Below are 14,084 nucleotides of genomic sequence, written 5' to 3' on the forward strand. Positions count from 1 at the left end.
AGAGGTTGCAGTGAGCCGAGACCGTGCCATTGCACTCCAGCCTGGGTGACGAGCGAAACTCTGTCTCAAGAAAAAAAAAAAAAAAGAACTCTCACAACTCAAGTGGAAGAAAACAATCCAATTAAAAATGGACAAAATACTTGAATAGACACTTCACCAAAGATAATATAGAGATGGTAAATAAGAACATGTTTATTATCATCAACCATTAGAGAAATGCAAATTAAAATCATAATGAGGACCGCATGGTGGCTCACGTCTGTAATCCCAACACTCTAGGAGGCCAAGGCGGGAGGATCACTTGAGCCCAGGAGTTCAAAACCAGCCTGGGCAATAAAGTGAAAGCTCATATCTACAAAAAAATGTTTTAAAAATTAGCCAGGAGTGGTGGCACATGCCTGCGGTCTCAGCTACTCAGGAAGGCTCAGGTAGGAGAATCGCTGGAGCCGGGGAGGTTGAGGCTGCAGTGAGCTGTGATCATACCATTGCACTCCAGCCTCGGTGACAGAGGAGACTCTATCTCAAAAAAGCAAAAAAAGTAAAATCACAATGAGATACCTCTTCATGCCTGTTAGAATGGCCAAAATCAAAAGTGCTGACAATACCAAGTGCTAATGAAAATGCCAGAGCAATTGGAATTCTCATCCGTTGCTAGTGGGAATGCAAAATGGTAAAATCACCTTGGAAAACAGTTTGGCAGCTTTTTATAAAGTTAAATATACACCTTCCATGTGATCCAGAAATCACACTTGTGGATATTTCAGAGAAATCAAAACTAGGTTCACATGGAAATCTGCACAGGAATGTTTAAACCAGTTTCAATCATCCACCAAAAATTGGAAATAACTCAGATGCCCTTCAGCTGATGAATGGATAAACAAACTATGATACATCCATACAACGGAATACTACTAGCAATAAAAAGAACGAACCATAAATACGCATGATAACTTGGATGAATCTCAAACTATGCTGAGTGAAAGAAATCCACTCAAAAGCTTACATACTGTATAGACTTCATTTATGTGACATTCATGAAGAGGAAAAAGTGTATTGACAGGGAACACATCAGCGATAACCAGGAGTTAAAGGTAAGGGGAGGATGTGGCCATAAAGGGATAGCATATGGGAGTTTTGCGGGGTGATCAAACTAGTCTATATCCTGATTATAGCGGTGACACAAATCTACATATGTTCTAGAATTCATAGAACTGTATGCTCAAGAGTCTATTTTAATGTATGACAATTACAAATTTAAAATGAGACAGCTGGGGCCAGGCGCGGTGACTCACGCCTGTAATTCCAGCACTTTGGGAGGCCAAGGCAGGTGGATCACGAGGTCAGGAGTTCAAGACCAGCCTGGCCAAGATGGTGAAACTAAAAATACAAAAAGTAGCCGGGTGCTGTGGCGGGCGCCATGGCAGGCGCCTATAATCCCAGGTACTCGGGAGGCTGAGGCAGGAGAATTGCTTGAACCTGGGAGGCAGAGCTTGCAGTGAGCTGAGATCACGCCACTGCACTCCAGCCTGTGTGACAGAGTGAGATTCCATCTCAAAAAAAAAGAAAAAAAAGAGACAACTGGAACTTTGAATACTGACTAGCTATCTGATGAAACTAAGTAATTGTTGTTAATTATTTTACATGTGATAATGGCATTATGGTTATTTTTAAGTCCTTATCTTTTAAAGATACACACTAAAATATTTAAGGACAAAGTTATATAAAGTATGGGATTTGCTTAAAAATAATACTGGAGGAAGGAACGGACTGGGGAAGAAATGAAAGAAATCTGACCATGATTTAGTAATTGTTGAAGAGGGTAATGGATACATGGGACTTTATTATACTGTTCTGTCTACTTTTGTATATGTTTGATAGTTTCCATACTAAAAAGTTCAGCCAGGCACAGTGGCTTACACCTGTAATCCCAGCACTTTGGGAGGCCGAGGCAGGCGGATCACGAGGTCAGGAGTTTGAGACCAGCCTGGCCAACATGGTGAAACCCCGTCTCTACTAAAAGTACAAAAATTAGCTGGGCATGGTGGCGCGTGCCTATAATCCCAGCTACTCAAGAGGCTGAGGCAGGAGACTCCCTTGAACCTGGGAGGCAGAGGTTGCAGTGACCCGAGATCACGCCACTGCACTCTAGCCTAGGTGACAGAGCGAGACTCCGACTCAAAAAAAAAAAAAAAGTTCAAAAAGGGGTGTGGGGTTGTTAGTTTTCAGCATCAAGCTGCCTGGTATGTAGTCTGAGTTTGCCATTTAGTAGGCGATCTTGGGCAAGTTACTTATTTGTCCTAAACTTCAATTTCCCCCCACTCCATAAAATGAGACTACTAATGATAATATCTATCTCACAGTTGTTGTCAGGATTAAATGGATGTTGTCAGAATATGTGAAAAGCAAGTTACCCAGTTCTTGCTATATTGCGCATGTTCAATAAATGTTAATTTTTTTTGTCATTATTACATCTCCTGGTCTGATTCCTCCATGCCATCTCCTCTGTATGAGCAAGTCTTCTTCCAGGCTTCTTTCTGGACATCTTATCTAAAAAGGGCCACTGTGTTTTACATCCTAATTCAGAATTATAAAACCCAGATTTGAAATTCTACTTCCCCCTCACACTATAGTATATTATATTCTTTTTTTTTTTTTTTGGAAACAGGGTCTTGCTCTATTGCCCAGGCTGGAGTGCAGTGGCACAATCATGCCTCGCTGCAGCGTTGATCTCCCAGGCTCAAGTGATCCCCCCACCTCAGCCTCCTTGGTATCTAGGACTACAGGCCAGTGCCATCGCACTTGGCTAATTTTTGTGTTTTTGTAAAGACAGGATTTTGCCATGTTGCCCAGGCTGGTCTCAAACTCCTGGGCTCAAGTGACCCATCTGCCCCAGCCTCCCAAAGTGATAGAATTACAGGTGTGAACCCAGTCTCTTCTATTCTTTATTGTATACCCAGTAGGAAATCCTAAACTTAAAAGACTGGGTTAAATAAAAATTCAGAAATGTCTATCTTTTCCTCCAAACAAGGAGTAATGAAAGATTACTGTGAGTCATGGTGGAGTGGAATTCTCCACAGAATCTGAGACAGGAAGACCTGCAGATCATCTGGCCCCATCTCTATCCTACTCAAGGCAGCAGCCCCTTCCCACCACTCCTGCAGCATTCATTTTCAGGAACAAAGGAACTTTCCCACAATTACTGAGTCTGACGCTTAGTTTCCAGGATAAGCCCGTACCCAACCATTCTGTCCTGTGGTTCCCAGTGATACACTCAAACTTGTTAGAATGTGTCACTTTGGGGTTCAGAAAATGCAATCACTGAGAGAAGCCCGAGTAGTAGTTATGCTCTCCTTTGGTTCCATACCTCCCCCTCTTGCCACATCTATCCACTAGAGGGAGGAAGGCCTAGAACCTCTTTAGCCAGAGCAGGGCAGTAGCAAGGATCAGTAGTGTGGCTTCTTAACCAAGCCAGCAGTGGGGGTGTCAGAAGCACCGAAACATAATCGCTTCATTCTCTCAGAACAGAAAAGAGGAAGGGTCTCTTCCTTCCCCTTTTCAACCGTCTCTGCATGGATTGGCACGTCACCATGCGCTGGTGCACTCACTTCCCTCAAGTCAGTGTGCAGGCTGCTTCAAAAATTCAGAGGAACGTGTACTGGGGTCTTAGGAACATTTTCAGCCAGTGCAGAGGAAAAGGAAAACTAAGTATCTCTTGAATCATTCACAGAGTTCACCAAATACAACTGAAAACTGAGGGCTCCAATGTCCCTGCTACCCTGATGGTATTAGTTTAAGATGTTGACATTGACATCTGCAGAGATCTCATCCATCACTGTACATCAAAAAGCAAATGTCATTCTAGTTGAGAAACTCATATATGAGAAAGAATGGTCATCTTAGGAAATCTGTAGCTCCAGCGGCTCCTGATGTCTTTTCCTGCCGCCTCCTGTCCCATGCTTGTGCCTCAGACAGAGCTCATTCCTAAAACCCTAGCTGACCCTCTGTGCTGTCTTTTAAGTTATAATAGTAACTGCCATCTGTTGAATATTTTGCTTTATGACAGGCACTACATTAAGCACGTTAGCATATGTCAATTGAAGCCTCATACTAAGGCTATGAGCTAGATACTATCTGTCTGTAGATAATATATATCCATCTGTAGATGAAGAAACTAAGGTTGAGTAAGCTATCTAAGGTCACAGAGCCAATAAGTGCTAGAGGCAAGATTCTTATTCTGTACACTCTGCCTCAAAAGTCAATTTCTTTGACCCTAAGGGCACAAGAACCCAAATCAGGATGTGAAGCTTGGACTCTGAAGCCAAAGGAAGCTCCTGAATGATCCTGATAGGCTGACAGCTTGGCGCTGTAAACAAAATCAGTCTTTTGTCAAAAGGTACCAGGAAATGAAGTTGCCATGCCACTGTTCACTCCTGTAAGAGACTCCTCCGGGCTGTTCCATTCTCTTGCTGCAATTCAACCGGTTGAAAAACTAAGGTGGCCCCGGCCGGGCGCGGTGGCTCAAGCCTGTAATCCCAGCACTTTGGGAGGCCGAGACGGGCGGATCGCGAGGTCAAGAGATCGAGACCATCCTGGCTAACATGGTGAAACCCCGTCTCTACTAAAAAATACAAAAAAAACTAGCCGGGCGAGGTGGCGGGCGCCTGTAGTCCCAGCTACTCGGGAGGCTGAGGCAGGAGAATGGCGTGAACCCGGGAGGCGGAGCTTGCAGTGAGCTGAGATCCGGCCACTGCACTCCAGCCCAGGTGACAGAGCGAGACTCCGTCTCAAAAAAAAAAAAAAAAAAGAAAAGAAAAACTAAGGTGGCTACACAGCGATTAACTTCAGGCCCTTCTGCTCTACTTTGAGCCTGTCTCCGGTTCATGGTTAACACTCTCCGCTCAGCACCCGCACTCAAGAGATTTCCAATCCCCCAATTTAGCGTGGTTCTACCTTAGGCAGAACTCCCATCCTGTTCGGATATAAGCGGGTCGAAGTGGCAGGGACCACTTCGCTGGGAAGAAAGACTGGAGCTGCGGTCTTAAAAGATCTTGGGCCGAGCGCGATGGCTCACGCCTGTAATCCCAACACGTTGGGAGGCCGAAGGGGGTAGATTATTTGAGGCCTGGAGCTCGAGACCAACCTGACCAACACGGTGAAGCTCGGTTTGTACTAAAAATAAAAAAATAATAAAAAAATAAAAAAATTAGCCGGGCGTGGAGGCGCATGCCAGTAGTTCCAGATACTCGGGAGGCTGAGGCAGGAGAAACACTTGAACCTGGGAGGCGGAGGTTGCAGTAACCGAGATCGCGCCACTGCACTCCAGCCTGGGCGACAGAGCGAAAAAAATAAAAAATTAAAAAATCTTGAATAAGCACCGGAGACCCTGAGCTACCGAGTAGCGGAATTCCCTTTCCGGGTGGGGCACAGAGAGGACCAGCCCCGCCTCTGCCGGGCCCCGCCTCCAACAGGCCCAGCCGCCGGCGCCTCCTGCTAGGCCCCGCCCCGGACAGACACCCCCCGCCAGGCCCCGCCTCCTGCCCCCCCGGCGCCGCGAGGTCCCGCCTCCTGCCCGGCCCAGCCTCAGGCCTGCCCGGCCCTCCGACCCGCCCCGCGGCGCACTGTCTGCTTGTCGGGTGGTGGAGGAAAAGGTGCTCCGTCATGGGGATCCAGCCGGTAAGACCCTCGTTCAGTATCCTCCACTGGGGGACCCCTCCCCATCTGGTTCTGGCCACTCAGCTCCGGACCAGGGGCTGTCGCTGTCGACCCCGCCCCGCAGGGTTCTGGGCCCACCGTGGATGCTGGGGTCCCGGTCCCGCACATCCGGGCTCGGGACCCTGTCAGGTTACCCCTCTGCCCTTGGCATGCCTCCGCGCTGGAGCTTGGGATCGCCACCCCTGGGACGGTCAGCACCCAAGCCCCGGGCTCTTTCCCAGCCTGGCGGTTACGCTGCCTCCTCTACCCACAGAGCCCAGTCCTGCTGGCCTCCCTGGGGGTGGGGCTGGTCACTCTGCTCGGCCTGGCTGTGGGCTCCTACTTGGTTCGGAGGTCCCGCCGGCCTCAGGTCACTCTCCTGGACCCCAATGAAAAGTACCTGCTACGACTGCTAGACAAGACGGTAAGTTGGGGAAGAAAGGGGCAGGGTGGAGGAGGGGACCAGAGTGCTTCTGGCATGGAGGGTACAGCACCCATGGTGGTTGGGATGTCCAAGGGACGTGGCAGCGCCAGGCGCGCTTGGTGAAACACTTGTGTCCTCCACCCTCCAGACTGTGAGCCACAACACCAAGAGGTTCCGCTTTGCCCTGCCCACCGCCCACCACACTCTGGGGCTGCCTGTGGGTAAGGAAAGTGTGGAATGGGCTCCTTTCCCTGGTATCCTCAGAAGGTGACTCCCCTCCTGGGGTCTCATGAAACAGGCTGCTTCAACCGGTTTACTCCACACACCATTCCCCTTCCCCCACTTGGCTCTGCATCCTCCAAGCCGTGAGGTGCCACTGGGCCCCTCTAGGGTGTGGCTTCCGTGGCCCCCAACCAGCTTTAACACTCAACAGTCTTGCCTCTTCCCTGCAGGATTTGCTAATTACTCCATCTGAGCAAGCACTACTAACTTTTTCCCATTGCCCAGACCCTTTTGACTCATCTGTCAAGGTCCTGGCAGTAACTGGCAGGAAACGCTGGAAATAAGCATTTCCTCAACTGGGGGCTTATGAGAGATCCAACTGAGGGTTCAACGGGGTGAATCTTCCCTGCCTGGTAACTCCTTGGAACCACAGCAGGAAGCAAGACATCTTGTCCTCTCAAATCTCTTTGAGTATTTTGAGGGATGCAGCACATCACAGACAGCCCTTATGTAGTTCTCTGCACGGTCCCCAGGCAAACATATCTACCTCTCCACCCGAATTGATGGCAGCCTGGTCATCAGACCGTACACTCCTGTCACCAGTGATGAGGATCAAGGCTACGTGGATCTTGTCATCAAGGTAAGGGGCTAGGAAGGGACCCTGGGGCTGCTTACCCATTCTTTCTGGGATTTGTAGAAATTTCTAAGATGTGCCTGATAGCCGGAAATGGTATATACGTTGTGGATATGAAAAAAGTGTGAGCTACTCGGGATACTGAGGCAGGAGACTCGCTTGAACCCAGGAGGCGGAGGTTTCAGTGAGCCGAGATTGCGCCACTGCACTCCAGCCTGGGCAACAAGAGCGAAACTCTGACTCAAAAAAAAAAAAGAAAGTATGTAGATGGGGAAAAGATAGCACATATCTGATCCCTGCCCCAGCCTCAGGGAGGTTTAGTCAACATGGGGCTCAGAAACCATTGACATTCCAAATAAGGTATTTTTCTCTCTGTCTTGTAAGGTCTACCTGAAGGGTGTGCACCCCAAATTTCCTGAGGGAGGGAAGATGTCTCAGTACCTAGATAGCCTGAAGATTGGGGATGTGGTGGAGTTTCGGGGGCCAAGCGGGTTGCTCACTTATACTGGAAAAGGTAATGACCTGTTTTCTCCTTGAACCTGTCTCCCACTTTATCAGTTCCCATAGTCCTCTTGGCACAATATGGCTGTGTGTACACATGTGTGTGCACGTGTGTAAGGGCCGGGGACGCCCTTCCTTCTAAACATAGCACTGATACGACAGAAAGGCATGTTTCTCAGCCCCATTTGCCACAGGAAGCAGTTCCTCCTCCACTTGAATTCCCTAGCCATGGCAGCTGTGGAGATTACTAAAGCAAACATGTGCCCCTCTTCCCCTCCTTCAAAAATTTGCCCCCCGGGGTGAGCTGTGGAGAGAGCCAGAGATAGCTTTCAGCCCTTCCCATGGGAACAGCTGGGTGCATTAGCAAGTCCCTGGAGCTGCTGTGTGTCACTTCGGAAAATAGATTCACACCTGGCTTCGTGCCTGTCTCCTTCACCGGGGAGTGACACTTTGCCAGAAGCAGTTGATAATGCTGTGTGGCCCTGAACTGACTCACAGATAGCCCTGGCCCCATTGTCCCTCAAGTATATTATTGTCAGGGCTGGCTCAAGTCAAACTTCCACCCAAGCTCCAGGATCAGATGTCATAGCAGCTGCTCAACTGGCCTCGGGCATATTTTCAACTCTGCATTTGTTTTCTAAGTTCGGTGTATTGACTTTATTCTTCCACTGCTCTCTTCACTTGACTTCTCAGGGCATTTTAACATTCAGCCCAACAAGAAATCTCCACCAGAACCCCGAGTGGCGAAGAAACTGGGAATGATTGCCGGCGGGACAGGTGCATTACACTGAGGGCCTTTCTCTCCCACTATTGTTGCCTGTTGCCATGCAAATTCCTAGGTGACCCTCTGAAGACTGGTAATCATAGCCAAGCTGTTCATCAGGGGATTTCCAGCAATGCTTAGAGCTCCCTAGCATATGAAAAACAAAATCATAACCAGGTAGAAACCAAAAAAATTTTAACTGATGGAATTAGAGAAACAAATTAAATGGGTTTTCCTCATATTATGGATCTAATAGTTTTTAGGTGAGAGAAGAGAGAAGCAGCTAGGAATGACTAGCTAGGAAGAAAGAAAATTAACATTGGACACTACCATGTATTAGACACTGTGTAGTCTAATACACTACTATATATTAGACACATAAATTAGACACATATATATGTATCTATGAAGTAGGTACTAGCCTTTCCCTTTTACAGAGAGACAATGGAGGTCCAGAGAGGCTAAATGATTTCCACAGGGTTATTTCGCTTGTAATGGCCTAGAGCAAAATTAGTATCTGGCTCTACCTAATGCCTAAGTACATGCACTTAACCTCTGCAAATACAGTGTTCTAGAACCCTCATCTTTGAATCTGGAGGTACTTGTAGTCATCCGTGACATTGAAGTCCTAGCCTCCAAAGGACTTTCATTAAGAGTCTTAGATTGGTTCCTAAGAAAGATTTCTACAATATGAACTCATATGAATTTGAAGGGTGCCTGGAAATGCAGATGTTGGAGAATATGCAGGAGGAGTTTAGAGGATGAGAATGCTAAAGGAAAATGGAGCGCAGTGGTGAATGAGCAGAATGAAGATGAAAGGGCTGGTCAGCTAAGGACCCAGGACAGGGCAGAGTGTGGCCAGTACATTTCATTGTGGGGTATCTTCATGCAGGAATCACCCCAATGCTACAGCTGATCCGGGCCATCCTCAAAGTCCCTGAAGATCCAACCCAGTGCTTTCTGCTTTTTGCCAACCAGGTTGGTTTGCTTTCCTCCACCCTAAGACTTCAAAGTTGCTGTGTGGGTAGGGCTAAGAGACACGGTATGGATGGGCAGAACTGGCCCAGTGCCCTGTTTTAGCTTCTGCCCAAGGTCCCTCTGTAAGGTACAGGTTCCTCTTTCAATAAGGAGGAGAAAGGACAGAGCACTGAATCACATTCCTTCACTGGCCCCCAAGGAAAGAAGAAAACTTTTAAGGCATCTAGTCTGGAGCACAGAAACTTAGATCTTCTTGATTAAATATTCATCTTTATTCCTTCATAATATGTAGATAAAGGCTGTTCCCCTCTTCTCCTTATCCTAACTCCCTAAAAGCACTGCAAGTCTTGCTTATTTCCTAGAACTTTTGCATTCCCTTAACATTCTTTTTCTTAGTTGAAAAGTTGTTATAGCAGAAAACTTTTTATGTGGGCCTGAGAAGACTCCTAAAGACTTTCCTTCCCCTTTGCATTTCAGACAGAAAAGGATATCATCTTGCGAGAGGACTTGGAGGAACTGCAGGCCCGCTATCCCAATCGCTTTAAGCTCTGGTTCACTCTGGATCATCCCCCAAAAGGTATCCTTCCCATTTCTGGACATCCCACTAACCCCTCATCATCAAAATCAAAGCCTTGCCCCTTTGTGAGTTCTGGCTTTGGTCAAATCAACCTTGCCTCACACTGCCAACTCGGAAGTCTGACTGCACAGACACAGGGATCTCCTGGTCCCTTTTCTTTGGGTTCCTGTTTACCAGGTGGGTGACAGGGATGGCTGTGCTGCTAAGGCTTAGCCTGAGGCAGGCTTAGTATACCCATTCCCAGCTGCTACTACTACTTGACACTTTCTCCATAGCTTTTCAGGGCCCTGGCCAGTTTCATGGCACCACACCCGCTTGCCAGCATGTATCTGGAGTATTAAGTACTTTCTTCTCCCCAAACTTCAGATTGGGCCTACAGCAAGGGCTTTGTGACTGCCGACATGATCCGGGAACACCTGCCTGCTCCAGGGGATGATGTGCTGGTGCTGCTTTGTGGGCCACCCCCAATGGTGCAGCTGGCCTGCCATCCCAACTTGGACAAACTGGGCTACTCGCAAAAGATGCGATTCACCTACTGAGCATCCTCCAGCTTCCCTGGTGCTGTTTGCTGCCATTGTTCCCCATCAGTACTCAAGCACTATAAGCCCTAGATTCCTTTCCTGAGAGTTTCAGCTATTTTCGTTCCATCTAGAGCTGAAATCTGGATAGTACCTGCAGGAACAATATTCCTGTAGCCATGGAAGAGGGCCAAGGCTGAGTCATTCCTTGGAAGGCCTCCTAAATCTCCCCGTGGCAACAGGTCCAGGAGAGGCCCATGGAGCAGTCTCTTCCGTGGAGTAAGAAAAAAGGGAGCATGTATGCTTGGTCCAAGATTGGCTAGTTCCTTGATAGCATCTTAGTCTCACCTTCTTTGTGTCTGTGATGAAAGGAACAGTCTGTGCAATGAGTTTTACTTAACCTTCACTATTTAACCTATGGGCAAATCTGTACATGTGAGTATAAGTTGAGCATACTTCCAGAGGTATCTTATGGAGATGGCAAGAAAGGAGGAAATGGTTTCTTCAGATCTCAAAGGAGTCTGAAATATCACATTTCTGTGTGTGTCTCTCTCAGCCCCTGCCCAGGCTAGAGGGAAACAGCTACTGATAATCGAAAACTGCTGTTTGTGGCAGGAACGCCTGGCTGTGCAAATAAATGGGGCTGAGGCCCCTGTGTGATATTGAAAGGGTTGTTGTGTCTGGGGTCCTTGTTTCCAAATCCCCGAGGACCTAGGGAGGAAGGGTTTGCCAGCGTGGAACTCTCCCAGGTGTTCCAAAGAACCTTTGAGAAGTTGTACCATGTGCTGAAATATTAGCTGCCAGCAGACTCAGTGATCATCTCAGCAGCTGTCTCAGCAGAGGCAGAGCTCTGCTTCTCCCTGGAGGCTCTCAAGGTGGGGGAAGGAGAAAACACATTAGAGGGGACATTTTTGAGCCCACTTGCTCCTCACAGTGTTCCCTTGATATGCTACTCTTCCCCTTCCTCCTTCTCTTGGCCCATCCTTCACCATATTTATCCTTCAGGGAACCTGGCACACAAATCAAAGTGTTGCCTTTCTGTTTGGAAGAGGAGCCTTCTTTAAAAAGTAACCTGACATCACCAGCCCTGGCCAGACTTGTTGATGCCCGGATAGAGTTGGCCTCCCCCAGGCCCATCTGTCCTGAGCGCCCTTCTCCTCTGCTATGAGAGCATGACCCAATCTACTCCCTTTCCCAGGGTAGGACTAGGGCAGCCTCTCTAGATTCTTCTTTGTTACTTTCATTGCAACAAAACAATGTGGTGGGCTCAGAATGAAGGTCAACATTGCTTTTCTGCTTTTCAGCAACTGTTTATTGCTGTTTCTGGGGCTTCTGAGAGAAAGGTTTGTAGGACCCTCAGAATTCACCCCTCCCTAGGGCAGAGCCTTCACTAAATTCTGTTGATGGTGTGCCATCCAACATTTCTTGATCAGCTAATATGTGTATGCACTGTGCTCTGTAACACAGTCTCAGCCACCTCACCTCCAGGAAGGAAAATCTTGCTTAGGAATGTTGGGCTCAGACAGTGAAGCAGGCTGGTAAAGAGAATTTCCCACGTGGAAGATCACCATTCCTTGTCTTGCATGGGTTTTTGCCTCATCCACTCAACATACAAACGTTTATTAAGGATCTGTCATGTGCTAGGCCCTGAGGATACAAGTGTGACCAAGACTGGTCTTAGACTCCCAAAAAACTCACAGTCTAAGATAGACAAGTGACAAATAATTATAACACTGTGACTAATACCATAGCAGAGGTACACACAAAGTGGGAAGAAGTTGAGAAAGATTCAGAAAGGGAGGAAGGGGGGAAAGAGAGTTAACATTTTTTGACAGCCTGGGCAACATAGTGAGACCCTATCTCTACAAAAATAAAAAATTAACTGGGCATGGTGGCACAAATCTGCAGCCCAGCTACTTGGGAGGCTGAGGTGAGAGGATCCCATGAAGCCCAGGAGTTCAAGGCTGCAGTGAGCTATGATCTCATGATCGTACCACTGTACTCCAGCCTAGGTGACAGAGTGAGAGCCTGTCCCTAAAAATACAAAAATATTTTGAGCCATGTACCAGGTACTGTGCTAAGTACTCGATCTACATCACATAATTTAATCCTTATGATAATCATGTGACTTGAAGATTAATACTTTGCCAAATGTCATACAGCTGGTAAGTGGCTGGCAGAGCCTAAATGTAAATTTAGGATTGTCTGAGGCCAAACTCAAACCTAGAAGTGGGCATTGTAATCTGCTGGCATCTTGCAGCAGACAATGAGAAGGGCAGTCCAACAGAAGGATCAGCATGTGCAACAGCCTGGAGGAATGAAAGAGAAGTTCACTTTAAAGAACTAGTTCACCAAGGCCCAACATGCCAGAGGGAAAATGGAGGATGAGGCCTTAGAGGTTACAGCCAGCTCACAAAGGGCCTTGAAACACTATGCTGAAGAAACCTGGACTCAATCCTTTGGACAGTGGGAAGTTTCTGAGGGTTTTATACAACGGGCAACACGGTAATAGCTAACATTTAGAAAGCACTTACCATTGACCAGGCCTCATCATAAGAACCTGCATGAATTATCTCACTCAATCCTGACAAAGACCCAATGAAATAGTATTATTTTATTTCCATTTTTCAGATGAGGTAATTATCATTTGGAGGGATTTAGTAATGTGCTCAAGATTATAGACTGGCCTGGGACAGAAGCATGGCTCTGTGTGACTCCAGAGCCCATGCTTTTAACCAGGACCAAGAGAATTAACGCCACGTCCCTGAGGCACCTATATCAGATTACAATCAGTCACTTTCTCTGCCTCTAGAATGGCACTAGTTGCACAGTGAGCTATGATCTGATGATTGCACCGCTGCACTCCAGCCTAGGTGACAGTGAGAACGTGTCCCTAAAAAAAAAATTAAAACTTTTTTGAGGTACTGTGCCAAGTACTCTATCTATATCACATAATTTAATCCTTATAATAATCCTGTGAGTTGAAGGTTCGCTCACAAGAGGAAGATCGACATTGCTTTTCTGCTTTTCAGCAACTGTGTATTGCTGTGTCTGGGGCTCCAGAGCGTGGGCTCTAGAGTCACATAGAGCCAAGCTTCTGTCCCTGGCCAGTCTGTGACCTTGAGCACATTACTGAACCCCTCCAAATGATAGTTACGTCATCTGAAAAGTGGGAATAAAATAATACTATTTCATTCTTGGGAGAAATGAGAAAATGGCAGACCCTGAAATCCCCTTCTGTGTTGTGTGGTTCAGACAAGGGCTGTACTATACCCTATGTCGTCTCCCCGATCTGCACTCTGGGTGCCTGTAGGAGCAGGAGCGGGGGCACGGGTTCACCAGCAAGGGTGGTTAGAAACAATTCCGCTCTCTGACAAGAAAGTAACAGGAGGCAGACTGAGGTCTAGCCCAGGGCCTGGCACATGGTAGGCGATCAGTAGTTTGTGGGAGGGAGGGACTGTGCGGTTGAAGAAGGGATTAAGAAGTGTTTCAGAGATGAAACGACTAGCCTTGGGGACAGAGGAGATGAGAGACAAGGTGTATGGTAGAAAATTCAGTATTCCCTCCCGACGTTCGGCCTCATTCTCTGAAATTCCTTCTCCATCACGCACTTCAGGCTGCGATAACGAAGTGGAACGAGGTGGAGTGTGGAATCGGACGAGCGACCGCAAGCCCAGGGCGGGTGGAGGTTACCTGGCCGCGGCGGAGGGGGTGGGCAGGCGGCAGGGAAGGCGGGGCGGCAGAGCTGGGCTCCGGGCGGGAGGTGTGGCCGGCGG

At 47.7% G+C, this 14,084-nt stretch overlaps 1 protein-coding gene across 2 annotated transcripts; it reads left to right on the plus strand.

Moving 5' to 3' along the window:
- The first annotated feature begins 5,589 nt into the window (after positions 1-5,589).
- On the plus strand, positions 5,590-10,976 carry LOC112632221 (NADH-cytochrome b5 reductase 1). Of its 2 annotated transcripts, XM_025398026.1 has the most exons (9): positions 5,590-5,673; positions 5,966-6,115; positions 6,264-6,336; positions 6,871-6,977; positions 7,356-7,485; positions 8,166-8,249; positions 9,128-9,213; positions 9,691-9,790; positions 10,157-10,976. In XM_025398026.1, the coding sequence occupies exons 1-9, from the start codon at positions 5,659-5,661 to the stop codon at positions 10,327-10,329; spliced, it is 918 nt and encodes a 305-aa protein (XP_025253811.1). In that variant the 5' UTR covers positions 5,590-5,658; the 3' UTR covers positions 10,330-10,976. The 2 variants fall into 2 exon arrangements, with proteins under 2 accessions (XP_025253811.1, XP_025253810.1); XM_025398025.1 differs by having other exon boundaries at positions 9,691-10,976.
- The last annotated feature ends 3,108 nt before the right edge of the window (positions 10,977-14,084 follow it).

The sequence above is a fragment of the Theropithecus gelada genome, chromosome 1 (genome assembly GCF_003255815.1).
Source record: "Theropithecus gelada isolate Dixy chromosome 1, Tgel_1.0, whole genome shotgun sequence".
NCBI classification, from domain to species: Eukaryota; Metazoa; Chordata; class Mammalia; order Primates; family Cercopithecidae; genus Theropithecus; species Theropithecus gelada.